At 37.1% G+C, this 21,843-nt stretch overlaps 1 protein-coding gene across 1 annotated transcript in view; it reads left to right on the forward strand.

The window, feature by feature from the left end:
• The window catches only part of OMA1 (OMA1 zinc metallopeptidase), a 61,472-nt gene that overhangs the window by 11,456 nt on the left and 28,173 nt on the right, over positions 1–21,843 (forward strand). The window contains exons 3-7 of the mRNA XM_052637800.1: positions 1,675–1,903; positions 8,071–8,244; positions 8,350–8,457; positions 11,029–11,157; positions 15,024–15,098. Of these exons, the coding sequence (XP_052493760.1) occupies positions 1,675–1,903; positions 8,071–8,244; positions 8,350–8,457; positions 11,029–11,157; positions 15,024–15,098 (715 nt within the window). The remainder of the gene's footprint in view (positions 1–1,674; positions 1,904–8,070; positions 8,245–8,349; positions 8,458–11,028; positions 11,158–15,023; positions 15,099–21,843) is intronic.

The following is a 21,843-nucleotide window of genomic DNA, read 5'->3' on the forward strand; positions in this document are numbered from 1 at the left end:
TCTTGCCTGGAGAATCCCAGGGACGGGGGAGCCTGGTGGGCTGCTGTTGATGGAGTCGTACAGAATCAGACACGACTGAAGCAGCTTAGCAGCAGCAGCAGACCTGGGGGATGATGAATGATAAGTAACAGGTTAGATATCACGAGTAATCAGATACGTAGGATGAGGGATTCTGACTTAACTGACCTGTGCAGAGATGAACTCAGGAGTCCTGAAGTCAGAATATTCATGGGAGTCTAAGTAGAGTTTGGTCCAGGAGAGAATCTTTGTCACAATTCAGCCCAGGTTCTTGGGCTGGTAGATCTTTTTCCTCCTTTTAAATTATTTAATTTTTTGTTATTACCGTTGTAAATCACCTGAAATTTTGTTTTAGGTTATGTTTTCATGCATTTTAAATAATAGTGCCATACATTTTTAAATTGGAAATAAGTAGACTTCATAGCTTGATCTAAGTCTTTTTAGGTTGAAACACTTTAAGGGCCTTTTAGGTATATCACTTAGCAGGACTAAAATAACTTGAAGAAGTTGTTTGATAAAATAAATTTTGTCTAGAGAATGATATATATATTTTAAATGTTTGTTGCAATTTCACAGATGAACTCATAGGGAGAATTTTTTGTTCAGGTACTGAAAACAGCATTGTTATTTTAGTGGCTAAGTCATGTCCAACTCTTTGTGACCCTGTAGATTGTAGCCTGCCAGGCCCCTATGGCCATGGGTTTTCCCAGGCAAGAATATTGGAATATTTCCCAGGCAAGAATATTCCTTCTCCAGGGGAGCTTCCAAACCCAGGGATTGAATCTGGGTCTCCTACTTTGGCAGGCAGATTTGAGCCACCTGGGAAGCCCCTGAAAACATGACTGGTTGTCAGAATGTCTGGGAATCCTAGGAAGCAGCAGAGTATTGTTGCCTGGTAGAGCTGGACCTCCTCAGATGTTACCCGTAAAATCTCTGATTTCTGTGTTGACAGTGCCTGCGCTCTTACCACCTCTCCTTTGTCGTGTTCTCTGTAGCTTAGTGGAGTTTCTGCTACTGCGCAATATTTGTTTCTAAAATCAGTGCTGAGATCGTTTCCCTTGCGTCTGACTGAAGTACCGGCAGATTGTGCCAGATGTCTGATGTCTGATGAGCAGTGGGGGGAGTGGTTAAAGGTGAAGATTTATTGTACTATAAGCCTTCAGTTGTTTATTTGCGCAATTCATCCCTATTATCACATTGCCTTCCTGATTTTCCTCTTATTAACTCTGTGACCTTGGATAAGTTGTTTAACTTCTCTATGCCTCAATTTTCTCTTCTGTAACAGGGTTATTATGAAGATTAAATGAGATGACATACGTACAGCAATTAGAAGAGTACCTTGAATGTGCTCAATAGTCAATAAATGTGAACTAATGGTAGTTAGTGTAAAACGACTTCTCACTTAGCTCGTTTAAAATAACTGAAGAAGAAAATTCAAATGAGCATTAGAATTTTTAACTATAGCTCTGTATAATTGATTGCTTTTTTATCATTTGGCTAAGAATTTTACAAACTGGAAAAAACCCATCTATACAGAGAAATATAAAAATTCAAGCCTTTGATGGCAAAATTTTAGCATAAGCATTAAGTTTTGATGGTATGTACTGATTTTGTTATCAGAACTTTTTGTTATCAGAATTTTTCTTTTTGCTCTAGGGGCATAAGAAAATGGTGGCAGGCACTTCCTCCTAACAAGAAGGAACTATTTAAAGAAAGTTTAAGGAAGAATAAATGGAAGCTCTTCCTTGGCTTGAGTAGTTTTGGATTGCTTTTTGTAGTGTTTTATTTTACACATCTGGAAGTGAGTCCGGTCACAGGAAGGAGCAAGCTACTGTTATTGGGGAAAGAACATTTCAGACTTTTATCAGAACTGGAATATGAAGCAGTAAGTAGAAAGACTCATTTTTAAATTAGATTCCTTGATACAATATTCAAAGCAGGAGTTTCTTAAACATGAACAATGCACTACTTTTTAATTTTAATCTCTGATGGGGAATTAGCCTTTTTTCCAAAAAGTCTCAGACCTTTCATGCTTTGTATTCCTGCCCTCTACATCGCCTTTCCTCACCCAGCCAACTCCTGATTGCAACATGTCACCTTAAATGTCACTTTCTCAGGAAAGCCTTCCTTGATTATCCCGACTGGGTTAAGCAGTGAGGCTGTCTTAGGCCCTAGGGGATATCCTTCATAACAGACTACATTATGAATCAGTCATTTGTAGCTTGATCACTGCTTGGCTATATTGGGGCTAGGTATCCTACTTTTATTTTCTCTTTGCATACTGTACTTTCCTTTTAAAAACACTTATCATGAGGGTAGAAGCATCATAATTATTTGCATAATTATCTATTGGGTTCAAAGAGCCTGTTTGTTTTGTTTATCATTTTATTTTAAGTACTGGCACAGTGTACAAAGTATGCTTACTATGTATTTTTTTTTAACAAATAGATCTGTAATTTGAATTTTTTTATCTTGAAAATTAAGTAGAATAACATAGTTTGCCATCCCCTAAACATCAATTTGGGCAGTTGATTATGTATATATTTTCTTTCTCATTAAAAAAAAATCTATTAATTTATTGGCTACTCTGGTCCTTCACGGCTGCATGAGGGCCTTCTCTAGTTGCAGCAAGTGGGAGCTACGTTCTAGTTGCAGAGTGCAGGCTTCTCACTGAGGTGGCTTCTCTTGCTGTGGAGCACAGGCTGTGGGTGTACAGGCTTCAGCGGTTGCTATGTGGGCTCAGTAGTTGCAACTCCTGGACTCTAGAGCACAGGCTTCTGTAGGCCATGGGCTTAGCTGCCTCGTAGTGTGTGGAATCTTTCCAGACCAGGGATCGAACCCATGTCCCCTGCATTGGCAGGCAGACTCTCAACCACTGGGCCACCAGGTTGCCACGGTTTATTATGTTCTTTAAAAAATTTTTTTAAAAATTATATTCTTTGAATACAAAATAAAGTTGAATATCAGAAGCCTTAACTCCTTGGAAAGTATAGTAACTCAAGTGAACATCTTACACCCCTAGTGAGGTTGAGGGCAGATCATCTTTCTGTCCCTCATGCTTAGCACACGTATGGTATACAAACTTCATTTTATTGTTATTTGCTTTATTACACTTTGCAGATATGCATTTTTAAACTTTGGAGGTTTGTGGAAACCTTGTGTCAAGCGAGTCTGTTGGCTCCATTTTTCCAGCAGCATTTGCTCACTTCCTATTTGTGTCACTTTTCAGTGATGCAGTATTTTGAGTCTTTTCATTATTATTTGTTAGGCAAAAGAGATTATGTCTCTCTCAAGGCCTAGATGATGCTTAGCATTTTTTTTTAAGCTATAAAGTGTTCTTTAAGGTGTGTATGTTGTTTTTTTTTAGACATAATGCTATTGCACACAATAAACAGTGGGAAACCAAAAATTCTTGTGACTCGCTTTATTAAGATATGCACTTTGTGCTGAATATCTCAGTAAAGATATTGAGAACTGGAACTGAACCCACAATATCTCCAACATGTGCTGTATATGCTAAATTAATATTTGTTGAATTTATAGCCTCACTTGACAACTTTGCTGTGGTTAGATTTTTATATACCAGTATTTTTATTGATATATAAAAATATTTATATATTTTTATAATGTTGAGCTTCTGAGTTTGTCAGTGGAAAGTTACCATAAAAAAGAAATAACAGATTTTTCACTAAAAAGATTGTTCGATTGTTCTTAATAAAGATGAATCTCTTTTATACAGGTTATACAGAGATTTGAGATGTTTCTTAGAATAGCTTAGTCAGAAGCAAGTTTGAGAAAAGTGTTTTATTAAGGTTGATAAAAGCCTAGTGTTAAATTAGTGTATGTTCTACCATTTATATCACTAAGAAGTTATAAAAAATTACATACATGTACATATTTTTTTTACTTATTTAGCCTATGCATGTAATACCTGCTTGATATGAAAATTCAAGCACATGTTTTTATGGGATTATTATAAAGTACTGCAATTACATATAATCTTGTTGTATCTACTTCAGTAGTGTTCTTTTAGACAGTTTACATTGGTGATGTGTGCTTTTAGAAAATACTATGTAAAGATTTTAAAATTCATATTCTGTAAAATCATGTTTATAATGCATTATCAAGGTTACAGACTTCTTAATTCATATATGAAAGAAATTACACATTTTATGGAAATTTAGTAGTTTCAGAACATCCTTAATTTTCAAATGGATGTCTGAGGAACTTTACAAATAGCTGCTGCTGCTGCTGCTGCTAAGTCACTTCAGTCGTGTCTGACTCTGTGCAACCCCATAGACAGCAGCCCACCAGGCTCCGCTGTCCATGAGATTTTCCAGGTAAGAGTACTGGAGTGGGGTGCCATTGCCTTCTCTGTACAAATAGCTGAGGAAAGAAGAAAAGTGAAAGACAAAAGAGAAAAGGAAAGATACACCCATTTGAATGCAGAGTTCCAAAGAATAGCAAGGAGAAATAAGAAATAGCAAGGAGAGATAAGAAAGCCTTCCTCAGCAATCAGTGCAAAGAAATAGAGGAAAACAGTAGAATAGGAAAGACTAGAGATCTCTTCAAGAAAATTAGAGATACCAAGGGAACATTTCATGCAAAGATGGGCACAATAAAGAACAAAAATGGCATGGACCTAACAGAAGCATAATAATAAGAGGTGGCAAGAATACACAGAAGAACTATACAAAAAAGATCTTCATGACCCAGATAACCATGATGATGTGATCTCTCACCTGGAACCAGCCATCCTGGAGTCTAAAGTCAAGTGGGCATTAGGAAGCATCACTACGAACAAAGCTAGTGGAGGTGATGGAATTCCAGTTGAGCTATTTCAAATCCTAAAAGATGATGCTATGAAAGTGCTGTACTCAGTATGCCGGCAAATTTGGAAAACTCAGCAGTGGCCACAGGACTGGAAAAGGTCAGTTTTTATTCTAATCCAAAAGAAAAGCAATACCAAAGGATGGTCAAACTACCGCACACTCATTTCACATGTTAGTGAAGTAATGCTCAAAATTCTCCAAGTCAGGCTTCAACAATACATGAACCGAGAACTCCCAGATGTTCAAGCTGGATTTAGAAAAGGCAGAGGAACCAGAGATCAAATTGCCAATATCAGTTGGATCATCGAAAAAGCAAGAGACTTCCAGAAAAACATCTGCTTCATTGACTACTCTAAAGGGTTTGACTGTGTGAATCACAGCAAACTGTAGAAAATTCTTAAAGAGATGGGCATGCCAGACCACCTTACCTGCCTCTTGAGAAATCTGTATGCAGGTCAGGAAGCAACAGTTAGAACTGGACATGGAACAACAGACTGGTTCCAAATAGGAAAAGGAATACGTCAAGGCTGTATATTGTCACCCTGCTTATTTAACTTCTATGCAGAGTACATCATGAGAAACGCTGGGCTGGAAAAAGCACAGCTGGAATCAAGATTGCCGGGAGAAATATCCATAACCTCAGATATGCAGATGACACCACCCTTATGGCAGAAAATGAAGAGGAACTAAAAAGCCTCTTGATGAAAGTGAAAGAGGAGAGTGAAAAAGTTGGCTTAAAGCTCAACATTGAGAAAACAAAGATCATGGCATCTGGTCCCATCACTTCATGGGAAATGGATGGGGGAACAGTGGAAACAGTGTCAGACTTTATTTTTTGGGGCTCCAAAATCACTGCAGATGGTGATTGCAGCCATGAAATTAAAAGACGCTTACTCCTTGGAAGGAAAGTTATGACCAACCTAGACAGCATATTCAAAAGCAGAGACATTACTTTGCCAACAAAGGTCCGTCTAGTCAAGGCTATGGTTTCCAGTAGTCATGTATGGATGTGAGAGTGGGACTGTGAAGAAAGCTGAGCGGCGAAGAATTGATGCTTTTGAACTGTGGTGTTGGAGAAAAATCTTGAGAGTCCCTTGGACTGACAGGAGATCCAACCAGTCCATCCTAAAGGAGATCAGTCCTGGGTGTTCTTTGGAAGGAATGATGCTAAAGCTGAAACTCCAGTACTTTGGCCACCTCATGCGAAGAGTTGACTCATTGGAAAAGACTCTGATGCTGGGAGGGATTGGGGGCAGGATGAGAAGGGGATGACAGAGGATGAGATGGCTGGATGGCATGACCGACTTGATGGACGTGAGTTTGAGTGAACTCCGGGAGCTGGTGATGGACAGGGAGGCCTGGCGTTGCTGCAGTTCATGGGGTCGCAAAGAGCTGGACACGACTGAGCAACTGAACTGAAGGCTGTGTATTGTCACCTGGCTTATTTAACTTCTGTGCAGAGTACATCATGAGAAATTCTGGAGTAGATGAAACAGAAGCTGAAATCCAGATTGCTGGGAGAAATATCAGTAACTTCAGAGTATGCAGATGACAGCACCCTTATGGCAGAAAGCAAGGAAGAACTAAAGAGTTTCTTGATGAAGGTGATAGAGGAGAGTGAAAAAGCCAACTTGAAACTCAACATTTAAAAAACTAAGATCATGGCATCTGGTCCCATTGCTTCATGGCAAATAGATGGGGAAACAGAGGAAACAGTGACAAACTTTATTTTCTTGGGCTCTAAAATCACTGCAGATGGTGACTGCAGCCATGAAATTAAAAGCACTTGCTCCTTAGAAGAAAAGCTATGACCAACCTAGACAGCTTATTAAAAAGCAGAGACATCACTTTGCTGACTAAGGTCCGTATAGTCAAAGCTATGAATTTTCCAGTAGTCGTGTGTGGATGTGAGAGTTGGACCATAAAGAAAGCTAAGTGCCAAAGAAGTGATACTTTTGAACTGTGGTGTTGGAGAAGACTCTTGAGAGTCCCTTGGACTGCACGGAGATCAGACCAGTCAATCCTAAAGGACATCAGTCCTGAGTATTCATTGGTAGGACTGATGCTGAAGCTCCAATACTTTGGTCACCTGATGCGAAGAGCCAACTCATTGGAAAAGACTTGATGCTGGGAAAGATGAAAGGCAGGAAGAAAAGGGGACTACAGAGGATGAGATGGTTGGCTGGTGTCACCGACTGGATGGACATGATTTTGAGCAAGCCCCGGGAGATTGTGAAGGACAGGGGAGCCTGGTGTGCTGCAGTCCGTGGGGTCACAGAGTCAGAGATAACCGAGCGACTGGAACAGCAAAATTTTTCAAAGTATACTTGAAAGAATCTCTCATGAATATAGCTTCAGAAAAAATGTCTTTGTATGGTGGTTAGTCTTAACACAGTAAAAAGAAAATGATATGCTCATTAGTTCTACAGTTTCAGTAATTTCCTTTCAGTCTGTGTGAATAAAACACTCTAATGAAATGTTGTCCTTTTTCTGGTAGAAGTTTAGCTTTCTTATTAAGCATAGGGTGTTTTATGTTATGAAAGAAAGTTTTCATTAATTTTTATTGGAGTATAGTTGCTTTACAGTGTTGTGTTAGTTTCTGCTAAACAGTAATTTCTTTTGTGTTTTGCTTTCTTATATAAAATCTTTATGTTCTCTAGGAAATGCTTTGTTTTCTAAAATATTTAGGAAAGCATAAATAATATTTAAGCATTTTATTTGTTTATAAGCTAATAGAAAAGATGAATGAAATTTTTATTTCAACCAACATATAGGAAAAATCTTAAGTTATTAGAACTTACTCCATTTGTGAGAAGCCAAATTTTTGCCTTTGCACAAATAATTCAGATTTGAAAAATTTGAGTATTTAATATATGCAGATTTTCCCTTAATTAAAAATTATTCAACAACATAGTGCCATATAAGTCACTCCTTAAAATAAAGGCTTCCCTAGTGGCTCTGTGGTAAAGAATCCACCTGCCATTGCAGGAGATGAGGGTTCCATCTCTGGGTTGAAAAGATCTGGAGAAGGAAATGACAACCCTCTCCAGTGTTTTTGCCTGGAAAATCCTGTGGACAGAGGAGCCTGGTGGGCTACAATCTATAGGGTCGCCAAGAATCGGGTACAACTTAGTGACTAAGCAAACAACAATAAAAGCAATATAAACATTTTGTAGAGCTAACACTCTCTTAGAGACGACTTTTCTTTTTAACCTTTCAGTGGATGGAAGAATTTAAAAATGATATGCTAACTGAGAAAGACGCCCGATACGTGGCTGTTCAAGCAGTGGTTCATCATTTAATTGAATGCAATCAAGATATTCCAGGGATCTCTGAGATCAATTGGGTTATTCATGTGGTTGATTCCCCAGATATAAATGCCTTTGTACTTCCAGTAAGTAAATGTTACCCAGCCTAACTTTTAATTGTTAAATTTAATGTCCTTATTTTTTTTTTTAATGGTGTTCTCATTGCTTGCATTATTTTCATTATGGTGCAGAATGGACAAGTGTTCGTCTTTACTGGACTTTTAAATAGTGTGACTGATATCCATCAGCTCTCCTTCCTTCTGGGCCATGAAATAGCACATGCAGTACTTGAGCATGCTGTGAGTATCTAAAGTGAATGTTCAGTTATTGAAATACTCCTTTGAAGTTAGCAAATTAAATCTTTCAGAGAACTGGATCTTTTCAGTTTATTTAAGTTGATGGTATTTTAGTTTTTAGTAATTGACTTATTCTGTTGCCTAAAAAAGTATGACTGGATAATTTTGAGAATTTCTATAGTCTTTAGTGTTTGATTCTGAATAATTAGTGTTTCTCTTAAATACTGTTTTTATCACCTGTCTTTTTTGGTAAGAAGTAATTATTCTCAACCTCTAATTATTTCAAATTAGATTTTAAACTTTCCATAATTATTAACCTACTTATAATCTAGTCAGAAAATTAACTGGAGGAAAGCAATATTACTATCCAAGTGGTAAATCAGTTTTCTTGCTTTTTTATTCATTCTCAGAGAATAACTTAGAGCATCTTGGAAAATGTCTAGAATGATATGCTGTATATAATGAATGCAGAGTAATAATAATGATACCTTGCCATTTTACAGTTTACTGAGCTTTTTAATATATACCTTCTCATTAATAATTTCAGTACTGTCCTCATGAGGTAGGTATTTAGTATCCTTATGTTATATACAAGAACACTAACATTTAAAAAGACCTTAAATAAAATGACTAATCTGACAAACTGGCAGAATTTGAACTTTAATCAAGGCTTTGTCTTTGCCAGTCCAGCACTGCTTTCTTTTACCACAGTTACCTGGCTGTTTTCAAGTCAATTTATCATACAATTCAGGGCGATTAATGCTCTTGTGAATATACACATCTGTTTGACTTGGTATGAATCTAAGAAAAATATTTGTTTACTCATATTTTTATTTTGATGCACTAAAAATGTATATGGCTCATTTGTCCACATGAGTAGAAAAAGGTATATTTTCGAATTGAAAGCACAAAGGTAAATAGTGAAAGGATTGTAAAATGCTGTATCAGAAATGCAAGTAATATTAACTTTAAGTGGAAAAGATAATGTTATTAATCCTTCTAAAAGTCATCTCAAATTCTGTCTTTGCCTTAGAGTATTAATAAGATGAGGGAGGCCAAAGTTGTGCTCTTCTGGAGTGCAAATAGTGATTATCACCTTTATTTCTTCTGAGTTACAGGAAAATTAAAAAAAATTTTTTTTCCTTAAACAGATACATGCAAGAATCAGTCTAAGCAGTTGAAATACATTATATCTTTCTAGAAATGGTTTCATAACTGCAAAATCAATTTTGGTCATTTTTAGCTTTTAAAAAGTATTCATTTCAGTACCTTAATTTTCCTGGACCTAGATCAATGTGTTATTCAGCATAATGTTGTCATCTCTGTCTCTGCAAGAACAATAATTAGATGAGACATAAAAAGCAAATAGCAGGCTCAAAAATAGGAAATAGTTATGAATATTTCTTTGTTAGGCATCTTAGCCATTGTCTATACTATGTTTTCTCTTTCAAGAGTCTCCATTTTTATTTGATGTTGTTTTGTTATTCCACAAATATGGATTTAAAATTTTTTTTTTAGTTTTCTAAGATTATGTAATAGCAATTATATTTTTTAGTAATTACAAGGATTTTCTCTTCTATAATGACTTCATCACTTGGAGTTGTATTCTTTAGTGCTAAAATAATTCCATAATTGTTTATCATGACTCTCAGTTCTTATAATGAAGCAAAAATTGCTTTGTGAGGGCAGATTATATTAAGAAGTATTCTAGGTGATTATTTTTAGTTGTCAGCCATGTTTCATACACTCAGGTAATGTTTCCTGTATTATCAGTGTCAGCATGACAGTAACATTTATTAATCAACAGTTGCAGGGAGTGGTGAACTGTCCAGTGCATTAAACTTATATGTAGATATTGCTATTCAAGACAAACACTTTAGAACTTTTTTTTGCTATAAGTAAATACAAAAAAATCTTATAACTAAATTTCCTGGTGGGAAGTATCAGACTGATAAAATTTCAAACTTGCTTGACTTTTCATATATTAGGTCGTGAAGTCAAAAGATTTTTATTTAAAATAATTTCCAATATTTTCCTGAATTGTTCTTTTAACTTCTTCATATGTTCAAGAGTGTTTGATCTCTGTCTAAAAGTATAAACATAATAAACACATTTATTTGATTTTTAAAAAAGATTTAGCGACAATATTAGAAACTAGTAATTTCCTAGGTTTGATTCCTTGTTCTTTTTACTAGCAGCTGTGTGAATTTGGGTAACTCCTTTAACCTCTCTTGATCCTAGTTTATCTATAAAATAGAAAACAATTGTACATATTTTACAAAGTTAGTATGCTTGTTAATATAAGACTGTAGGTTAATGAACCTGTTATTATATCTGAATAGTGGTAGTAGCTCAAGCAGATATTAGTTGTATGAGTAAATGAATACATAATGTGTAAGCAAGAGACAGAAAGGATAAAGCTCACAGAAGAAAGAGAACTTGCAGTCTTACTTGGCGAAGTTCAGTTAAACACATGTAATTATGTAATGTGGCTATACACAGTGAACTAGAAAATGTCAGCCTGTACTGTCTGAATTTATTAAGTATAATATTTATTGTTTTGATTTTTCTCAGGCAGAAAAGGCTAGCTTGGTTCATTTATTGGATTTCCTAGGTCTGATTTTTCTTACAATGATTTGGGCCATTTGTCCTCGAGATAGTTTGGCACTTTTGGGCCAGTGGATACAGTCTAAATTGCAGGAGGTAAGTCTGAGACAAAAACTTGAATTTGCAATAGCCTGTGGTGAAGATATTTTAATATTACTGTAAAGAAAAAAATATCAGAAATCTTTTCATGTTTTATCCTTATCATGAAACATGGGTACTATGTTTTAGTGTCTTACATTTTCTCATTTTTAGTGGGTACTCTTAATAATAGGCATTTAAATTAGAAAATGCTACTTCTCTTAAATGATGGAGATAGATGGGTAGGAAGGGCTTGGCAGCTTCTGCCTAACATAATTTTTTTGGCATCTTTATTGTTTCTACAGAGAGAAAACCCAGTCACAACCCTTTCCTTCTTTTGTTTACCTTCAAATGTTCCTTTTGTCTCTCGTAGTGACAGTGGTGTACTCACTGGATGACTTCCTTTCCCCAAATATTTACATTTTGATGGGGAACTTTTTTTTTTTTTGAGGATAATTGCTTTACAGTGTTGTGTTGGTTTCTCCTGTACGACAGCATGGATCAGCCATAATTATACATATATTTTATCCCTCTTGAGCCTCCCTCTCCCCTCCCTTCGCACCCCTATAGGTCATCACAGAGCACCAGGCTGGGCTCCTTGTATTGTATAGCAGCTTCCTACTAGTTATCTGTTTTACACGTGGTAGTATATATGTGTCCAGAGAAGGCAGTGGCACCCCACTCCAGTACTCTTGCCTGGAAAATCCCACGGACGGAGGAGCCTGGTGGGCTCCTGTCCATGGGGTCACTGTCGTGCCTGACTCCACTTTAACTTTTCACTTTCATGCATTGGAGAAGGAAATGGCAACCCACTCCAGTGTTCTTGCCAGGAGAATCCCAGGGACGGGGGAGCCGGGTGGGCTGCCGTCTATGGGGTCACACAGAGTCGGACACAACTGAAGCGACTTAGCAGCAGCAGCAGCAGTATATATATGTCAGTGGCACTTTCTCAGTTCTTCCCACCCTCTCCTTCCCCACCTGTGTCCAGAAGTCCTTTTTCTGTCTTCATTCCTTTCCTGCAAATAGGTTCATCAGCACTCTCAGGGAGCTCTTAAAACCTGTAAACCTGGGCACAGGGTTGGCAGAAGCTGCCTAATTTCTCCCACCGCCTGACTCCAGCTAAGCTAGTATTACGTGGTAAATATTGAAAGGACAGTTTTAATAGGTGTTTGTTAACTTTTGCTTTATGCATAATGATAGTCATCTGATAAAACTTGTGGGGTCCTCCATCTTGCTCAAAACAGTATACTACTGAAAGGAGGTCTTGCAATCTTAATATTTGCTTTGTTAGCTGTGATCATTTTATTTTATGTCTTTCATCACATATTTCCTCTTGTCCTGGGAGGTTTGGTTATTTAGGAACAATCTGTTATTTGTGTATATTCAGTGATTTGTGGAGCACCCATCAGAGTGCCATCTGGGTGCTGTTTAAATCTAATCTGTAAAATTCTTTGAGACAAATTGCTTTGGAAATTGAATAACTAAATCTTTTAGTCAGTGTTACCATATCATTTGGTTTCATTTTTATTGAAATAAAAGTTCTTAAAGGGAAAAAGAAAAAATGGTCATTGCTTAAGTTACAGAATCTCATATTTTGAATTTTATTTTTATTGTTCATGTGCTGGGAAGTCAAAGAAGGTAACGCAGGTTTTCCGCCATTTATCAGTAGATAGCATTTTGTGTAATGGAATCAGAAGATTAAGTCATAAGGAAGATAACTGGAAGCTTTTTCTCTGTTGAAATACTTGATGATCCTGTTGCTTGAGTATAATTCTTTAATAGTTACACTGAAACTCAAGTAAGGATTACTTCTGTTTGAACTTTTTGTTTTTTCCTCTATTTTTTTCTCTGAATCAAGGCCCCTTCCCAATAATTTTGGTGATGAGGAAATGTTTCCTTCTCTAGAAGTCTTGCTCATGGTGATTGGAGGGCAGAGGGGATTCTGATAGTGAAGTTATTGAGGGGAAAATGCTGACATTCTTTTGTCAGAGAATGGAAGAGAGGAAGGAAGAAGGAGGGGCTCTCTTTTAACCATTTGGATATAGTGTAGCAGCCCTCATAGAGCGCTACCAGTTAAGGTTTTGAGAGCTATTAGTGATACAGTAGCTAGCATTTATTGAGTACATACTGTATGGTAGGCACCATGATAAACAATGTAAATTAATTTTGTACAGGGGCTAAGAATACAGGCTCTGATCAGATGGATCTATGTTTGAATTTAATCTCTATTAGGTTTAAATTCTGTAGAACTTCAATGGATTGCTGCACTTGTTATAGGTCTCAGTTTCTTTATCTGTAAGTTCGGATAGTAGTAGTGGCTAACTCAAAGCATTATTGAAGGTTTAATGATAACATTTAAAGCAGTATTTCTCAATATAAGCACTATTCACATTTTCAATTGACAAAGAATTGACAAGATAATTCTTTGTTGTGGGTAGTTGTCCTCTGCATTGCAGAAAGTTTAGTAGCCTCCACACATTTAGATGCCTCTACCCACTAGATGCAAGTAGCTCTCCCCACTTCTTCCCACCCCCAGCTGCAGCTGTGACAATCAAAAATATCACCAGACACTTCCAAATGTCCCCAAGGGATAAAAATCATGTTCTGTTGATAACCACTGGTTGAAAGCATTTAGTCCAACACCTGGTATAAAGTAAGGACTCAACAAATAGGAGTTATTACTTGCTCATTTGAACCCTCTCTGCAACTCTAGGAGTTTGGTACTATATGAAGTACTGCTATATTTTGCCACTATATGAAGTCACTGCTTCATTTTACGTATGATGCTATTGGGCTTAGAAGGGTGGAAAAATAACAGCCCAGAGGTAATAGTTAATAAGCACTCAGGCTTGAACATGTTTCTCTCCTTTTAAAGCCAGTGTTTTTCATCAGTTTATACTAGTTATACTGTTAATGCCAGTCAATTTGTGGGGACACCTGTAGACTGCTTGTGGTGAGCAAAGCCAGTATATGATATAGTTCAGCAATCTAAAACAGACATGATCGAGAAGGAAGCAAGTCATATTTAATGGTATGTACTGTGGACTAGATTGATTTAGTTATTTCTAATTATCACTGACAGGTAGTTAATTGCTTCCCCAATTAATAGCTCTTTTCTCAAAAAGTCCTGCCTATCAATCCATCTTCTACAAAGCTTTCGTACTTACCAAAAATTAGTATTAACTGGAAAGCATTCACATAAATACAAATAATTAGGAAAATTAAAGTTACAATATCTATTTGTATTTTTTTATTGAAGTTGGAAGAAAAGTTCATTTTCCTAACTAATCAATACTTAGAAAACAAAGAAGAAATTAAGATAATACATCAAAGAAAGAACATTGTGCTCTATGGTTAATTTTCTAACTGAAATAAATCTCCTAGTAGTGTCACTGGCTACTATATAGCTGCAGTTTTTCAATTTTCTTTTAAGACTGAAAGATCAGAATGTTTCTTGGCCATAATAAAAAAAACCTATGTCAGTAAACTTTCTCAGGGAATCCTCTGCATAGTAAGTGGGGTGGATTCATGTCAATGTATGGCAAAACCAATACAGTATTGTAAAGTAAAATAAAGTAAAAATAAAAATTAAAAAAAAAGAAAAAAAAAACAGAAAAAAATAAAAGGACTCTGATACTGTGGACTCCCAAAAACTTGTAGGCATAGTTTTTTCCTATTCGTTCCTTGTTTTTAAAATATTAATCTCTGATGGGGGAAATAAAGGCTGCATTGTTTTATACCATGGTGTGCTTTAAATGTTATTATTCATAGCATAAGAACTATATCCTAGATAATCCATGACATTTATTTTAAAAATCTCATTTTGTTGCTGCTTTTTTAATGAAATAAACAGCCTTAATGGAACTTTCTTTCTTATTTCTTAGTTTTTGTTTGATCGACCATATAGCAGAACGCTGGAGGCTGAAGCTGACAAAATTGGACTACAGCTTGCTGCCAAGGTACAAAGTTTAGAAGTGGAAGATACACTGTCTCCTTCATACAGCAAAATACAATTGTATGTTGTCTTAACGAGGTTTGTCGTGGGCGTAGAATGAGAGTTTGACTATGTGTAATTTTTCACTAATGCCTTTTTAAAAATAATTGCATTTGTTTATTTTTGGCTGTTCTGGCTCTTTTTCGCTGCATGGCTTTTCTCTAGTTGTGGCGAGTGGGGGCTCCTCTGTAGTTGAGCTGCGTGGGCCTCTCATTGCCGTGGCTGCTCTTGTGGAACACGGGCTCTGGGGCACATGGGCTTCAGTAACTTGCCACGTGTGGGCCCAGTAGTGTGGCTTCTGGGCTCAAGAGCACAGGCTCAGTAGTTGTGGTGCGCAGGCTCAGTCGCTCTGTAGCATGGGGGTGGGGCGGGGAGGGTCTTCTTCCTGCATTAGCAGGGGGATTCTTTACCACTGAGCCACCAGGGAAGCCCGTCATCAATATCTTTTTAAGTCTGTCCCCGCTGGAAGCTATTGCTGTCTTTATTTGACTCTTTTCCCTCGTTTTGCTGATCTAAGGAGGCTTTCTGAGTAAGATGATGTGTAACTGTTTTTTCCCACTTGGAAAAGGGTTTATCTTGTTATAGCTATAATCTCAGCTGAACAAACTGAATTTTTACCATTTAAGTAAATGGTAGAAGAACAGTCTTATTACTTTGTATCCTTTAGGTTATAATTTTTGTTTTGGCAGATGACTTATTTTTGCTAGCCACAGAGAGCAGCTCTGGGCTCTTATTCTGGTTTATGTTGGATTGATTTGAAGCTACTTCATGTCTGACTGCTGTTTTTTATCACCTGTGATAACTGTGAATTAGTAGTATTTAACATTAGAAGTAAAACTGCATTTTTAAAAATTGGTGAAAACAGTGCCACTTCACATGTTAAATTCAAATTGTATTTGATTCTTTGTTGAGTTTTCAGTAGTTATCAAAAATCCTATTGAAAATCACTCTTACCCAAATTTCTCATTATGAGTTTTATGTATTTAATTTCATAAATCGAGATAAAAATTCTAAGTTCAAAGAATTCAATAAATCCAAAAAAGCAATGTTCTTTGAATGTTGCATAAGCAGAATTAAATGAATTTTCAGACCTCATAGATTAAGAGGTTCCCCAATAGTGAGCCACAGGTTGACTCTGTCAAGAATATCCCAATATTAATGTACTACAGTCTGTGAAATTTTCCCTCTAGTTAATTGCCTTCTGTGTTCTATTTCAGAAATATTTGCTTATTTCAATAAGTGTTCCTGTTTTATTTCCAAGAAGTTTTCTTGTGTTGTTAAATATAAGGAAGAGGTCAAGATAATTTTTCCCCATGTAGATATCTAATAGACTCAGCATTGATTATTGAAGATTTTCTTTTCTCCACTAAACTTCCAATTTCTCTTTCATGAATGTGGGAGGCTATATATAAGTCTGTTTCTGGACTCCCTGTTGTATTCCACTGGTCCGTTATTTATCTTTGAGCCAATACCACCTTTTCATTGTAACTGTGTAATAAATTTCGACATCTCATATCTTGATGCTGAAGCTGAAGCTCCAATACTTTGGCTACCTGATGTGTAGAGCCAGCTCATTGGAAAAGATACTGATGCTGGGAAAGATTGAAGGCAGGAGAAGGGGGCAGCAGAGGATGAGAAGGTTAGATAGCATTACTGATTCAATAGACATAAATTTGAGCAAATTCTGGGAGATGGTGGATGACAGGAGCCTGGCATGCTGCAGTTCATGGGGTCACAAAGAGTCGGACACGACTTAGCAACTAACAACAACAACATGCCCAGTGGTGGGGTTACCGGATCATATGGTGGTTTTTGGAGAAGAAAATGGCAACTCACTCCAGTATTCTTGCCTGGGAAATAAATCCTATGGACAGAGGAGCTTGGCAGGCTGCAGTCCATGGGGTCGCAAGAGCTGGACAGGACTTCGTGAGTGAACCACCACCAGGGTGGTGTTATGCGTAACTTGTTAAGGATCTCCATGCTGTTCTCCACAACGACTGTATCAGTTTACATTCCCACAACAGTGCAGTATGCTTCCCTTTTCTCCACACCCTCTCCAGCATTTATTGTTTGTAGTTTTTCTGATGATGGCTGTTAGGATTGGTGTGAGATAATGCCTCATAGTAGTTTTGATTTTCATTTCTCTAACAGTGAGTAATGTTGAATATCTTTTTATGAGCTTCTTGGCCATCCCTGTGTCTTCTTTGGAGAAATGTCTGATTTCTAAGTTTTGACTCCCGAGTCCCGATAGACAGTCAAAGGCTCTTCTCAGTCTCCTCCTTCTGCTTGGATTTCTTTTGATTTCAGCATATATTCTTAGTCTCTTGCTCTTCACTGCTTAAAATTTAATAAGATTTGCTGGTTGGAATTGTGAAACAGAGGATCAGACTCACCTCAGTGAGCTTTCCTTCTTTCTGGGATTTTGTCTTTTCTAGTCTTGGTTGACTTGGTAACTCTCCAGTACCTTTGAACAAGTATTATTTATGTTTTATCCAAATTTTCTAATCATTTTTGATGGAAACATTGGTCTGCTATAATAAGCTACTTGACTCTGTCACTGTTAGATGAGAAACTCCCTAATGCAGTCTTTTAAATAGCTATCTAATATTCTGTAATTTGGATAACTCATTTAACTGTATGCTTATTGATGAACTTCTGGAGGTACTTCTACGTTTTGTTGTTGTTATTGTTACTGTTTTTATTGCAATAATTCTGAAATTGGCAACCTTATACACATTCCTTCTGTTCCTTGGGCTTTTATAGCTATAGGGTGGGGTTGCTGGCATTTCAATTTTTACTTTAAAAGACACTCAATTATTTCAGAATGTTACTAGCAAGTCTTACCAGTGACAAACCAGAATGCCTTTTTAAACTCCCCTCAATAGCACTGTTTTTAATTCCTTTTTTGTTAATTTGGACAAAAACTGAGATCTCATTGCTTTTAAAACTTGAATTTTCTTGCTTAGCAGTAAAGCTGAGCATAATGTTTTATTTTCATTGGCTCTTTTAAAATGATTTCTTCTTTCGCGGCTTGCCTTTTATTGTGTTTTGATGAGTAGATTTTAAAAATACATATTCTAGCTTCCCCCCTTGGAAATTCAGAATCAGTAGCTAGGTGACCAAGGTCTGAGTCTGAGTGTGTTTAGGAGCTGCAAGTGATTCTGATATCCAGGCAGATTTGGAAATTACTACTTTGAATAATCAAATGTCAGTTTTGTGTTTTGAGGTCACTTGGTAAGTTAAATTTCCTGTTTTATTTAAAAAAAAAAAGAGGAATTAAACTAGAGAAGTTATTAAAGAAATATTGATATTCCTTTGATTATTTATGATATGCAATCCATATATATATTTTAAAGAGTATATCTGGGTAGATAAAACTATGATTTCATTTTCTTTGTGTTGTGGACTATTGACCTTTTACCAGTTGTAATATTATGGTTTATTTAGTTCAAAGGAGAAAGCAGTATTGCTGCAGATGTTAAGTCATGCATCCATAGTGATAAAGTAATATCTTTATTATGGAGCATTTAGGATATAAATATGCCATCTCTGAATACAAGTATTTCTTTTCCTGCCAAAGGGAGAAATAAGTATTAAAATCTCAATTATGTTTATACTACCACTTTATTCTGTGTCATCTTTATGGATAGTAACACCATTATCTGCCACTTAATATTTATTATATTTTTGTACTTTGCTTAGCATTTTATATGATCAGATTGATCATATTCTTTGCAGTCAAAGGTGGAGAAGCTCTATACAGTCAGCAAAAACAAGATCGGGAGCTGACTGTGGCTCAGATCATGAACTCCTTATTGCCAAATTCAGACTTAAATTGAGGAAAGTAGGGAAAACTACTAGACCATTAAGGTATGACAGAATCAAATCCCTTGTGATTATGCGTGGAAGTGACAAATAGATTCAAGGGATTAGATCTGATAGAGTGCCTGAAGAACTGTGGATGGAGGTTCATGCCATTGTATAGGAGGCAGTGATCAAGACCATTCCCAAGGAAAAGAAATGCAAAAAGGCAAAATGGTTGTCTGAGGAGGCCTTACAAATAGCTGAGAAAAGAAGAGAAGCGAAAGGCAAAGGAGAAAAGGAAAAATATATACCCATTTGAACGCAGAGTTCCAAATAATAGCAAAGAGAGATAAGAAAGCCTTCCTCAGTGACCAGTGCAAAGAAATAGAGGAAAACAATAGAATAGGAAAGATGAGATCTCTTCAAGAAAATTAGAGATACCAAGAGAACATTTCATGCACAGATAGGTACAGTAAAGGACAGAAATGGTAGGGACCTAACAGAAGCAGAAGATATTAAGAAGAGGTGGCAAGAATTAGCAGAAGAACTATGCAAAAAAGATCGCCACGACACAGATGATCACGATGGTGTGATCACTCACCTAGAGCCAGACATCCTGGAACACAAAGTCAAGTGGCCCTTGAAGCATCACTATGAACAGAGCTAGTGGAGGTGATGGAATTCCAGTGGAGCTATTTCAAATCCTGAAAGATGATGCTGTGAAAGTGCTGCACTCACTATGCCAGCAAATATGGAAAACTCAGCAGTAGCCACAGGACTGGAAAAGGTCAGTTTTCATTCCAATTCCAAAGAAAGACAATGCCAAAGAATACTCAAACTACCACACAATTACACTCATCTCACACACAAGCAATGTAATGGTCAAATTTCTCCAAGCCAGGCTTCAGCAGTATGTGAACCATGAACTTCCAGATGTTCAAGCTGGTTTTAGAAAAGGCAGAGGAACCAGAGATCGAATTGCCAACATCCATTGGATCATTAAAAAAACAAGGGAGTTCCAGAAAAACATCTTCTGCTTTATTGACTATGCCAAGGTCTTTGACTGTGTGGATCACAACAGACTGGAAACTTCTGAAAGAGATGGGAATACCAGACCACCTGACCTGCCTCCTGACCTCCTTACGCAGGTCAAGAAGCAACAGTTAGAACTAGACATGGAACAGCAGACTGGTTCTAAATTGGGAAAGGAGTTCATCAAGGTTGTATATTGCCACCCTGCTTATTTAACTTATATGCAGAGTACATCATGAGAAACACTGGACTGGAAGAAACACAAGCTGGAATCAAGATTGCTGGGAGAAATATCAGTAACCTCAGATATGCAGATGACACCACCCTTATGGCAGAAAATGAAGAGGAACTAAAAAGCCTCTTGATGAAAGTGAAAGAGGAGAGTGAAAAAATTGGCTTAAAACTCAACATTCAGAAAACGAAGATCATGGCCTCCGGTCCAATCACTTCATGGCAAATAGATGGGGAAACAGTGGAAACAGAGACAGACTTTATTTTTTTGGGCTCCAAAATCACTGCAGATGGTGACTGCGGCCATGAAATTAAAAGACACTTGCTCCTTGAAAGAAAAGTTATGACCAACCTGGACAGCATATTAAAAAAGCAGAGACATTGTCAACAAAAGTCCATGTAGTCAAAGCTATGGTTTTTCCAGTAGTCATGTATGGATGTGAGAGTTGGACTATAAAGCTGAGTGCTGAAGAATTGATGCTTTTGAACTGTGATGTTGAAGACTCTTGAGCGTCCCTTGGACAGCAAGGAGATCCAACCAGTCCCACCTAAAGGAAATCAGTCCTGAATATTCATTGGAAGTCCTGATGGTGAAGCTAAAACTCTCAATACTTTGGCCATCTAATGTGAAGTACTGACTCATTGGAAAAGACCCTGATGCTGGGAAAAATTGAAGGCAAGAGAAGAAGGGGAAAACAGAGAATCAGATGGTTGGATGGCATCACTGACTCAATGGACATGAGTTTGAGTAAACTCCAGGAGTTCTTGATGGACAGGGAGGACTGGCGTGCTGCAGTCCACGGGGTCGCAATGAGTCAGACATGACTGAGCAACTGAACTGAACCTCGATGGTCAGTTTGAATATCCAGAACTTGACTCTTATTTGTGGCGTGTGTCCTCTCTTTGGACACTGATGCATCAGACTCCGTTGACTTCTTGCCACTTAATAGTCAGATCACGTAATTCTCTTATTCCTAATCCTTTCCTTTTCAAGCAACCTTCTGATTATAGTCTGGCTTCCTTTGCCTGGACTGCCTTGCCTGCGAGGGAGAGAACATGCTGACTTGAGGACACAGATGCCCTGTGCCCTTGTAGTTGGGGTCGTTATAGTTACTGCTGTCACCTAATAAGTTGACATTCTAATTTTACGTCAGTCTAGTGAGCTTGGTTAATGGAAACTGTTCCTGAAAGATGGATCTGTTGGTCATGTGCTGTCCCATTGGATTTATGAGCTTTTAAGGCCAAGGGCTAAATAGAAATATGGAAAATCCATTAGAATCCAGTTACTCAACATGCCTCTTTCATGGTAAGCAGCTTCTCTGCTCTAGAGACACTCTGTGTCTACTCTGCTCTTGCCTGTGAGTGAGTTTGTTTTTTATATTTGCATTCTTATAGTTGTAGTTTTAATTTTTCATTTAATTTTTGTAAAAGTTTTAAATTATCATTACGTAAATAACCAGAATGACAAATATAGTTGTAAAAGCTGGTAGAACTGAGGTGTCCTAAACACAGAGTAACAGCTAACTGTCCAGCTGACAAAAAGATAGCCTGATTTTGTTGTGTGTGTTTATTCATTTGTCCCTGTAAAAAGAATTTGACACTTTACAGTCATTTACACAAATGACTTTTGTTTGTTTGATTTC

The sequence above is a fragment of the Budorcas taxicolor genome, chromosome 3 (assembly GCF_023091745.1).
Source record: "Budorcas taxicolor isolate Tak-1 chromosome 3, Takin1.1, whole genome shotgun sequence".
Taxonomy (NCBI): Eukaryota; Metazoa; Chordata; class Mammalia; order Artiodactyla; family Bovidae; genus Budorcas; species Budorcas taxicolor.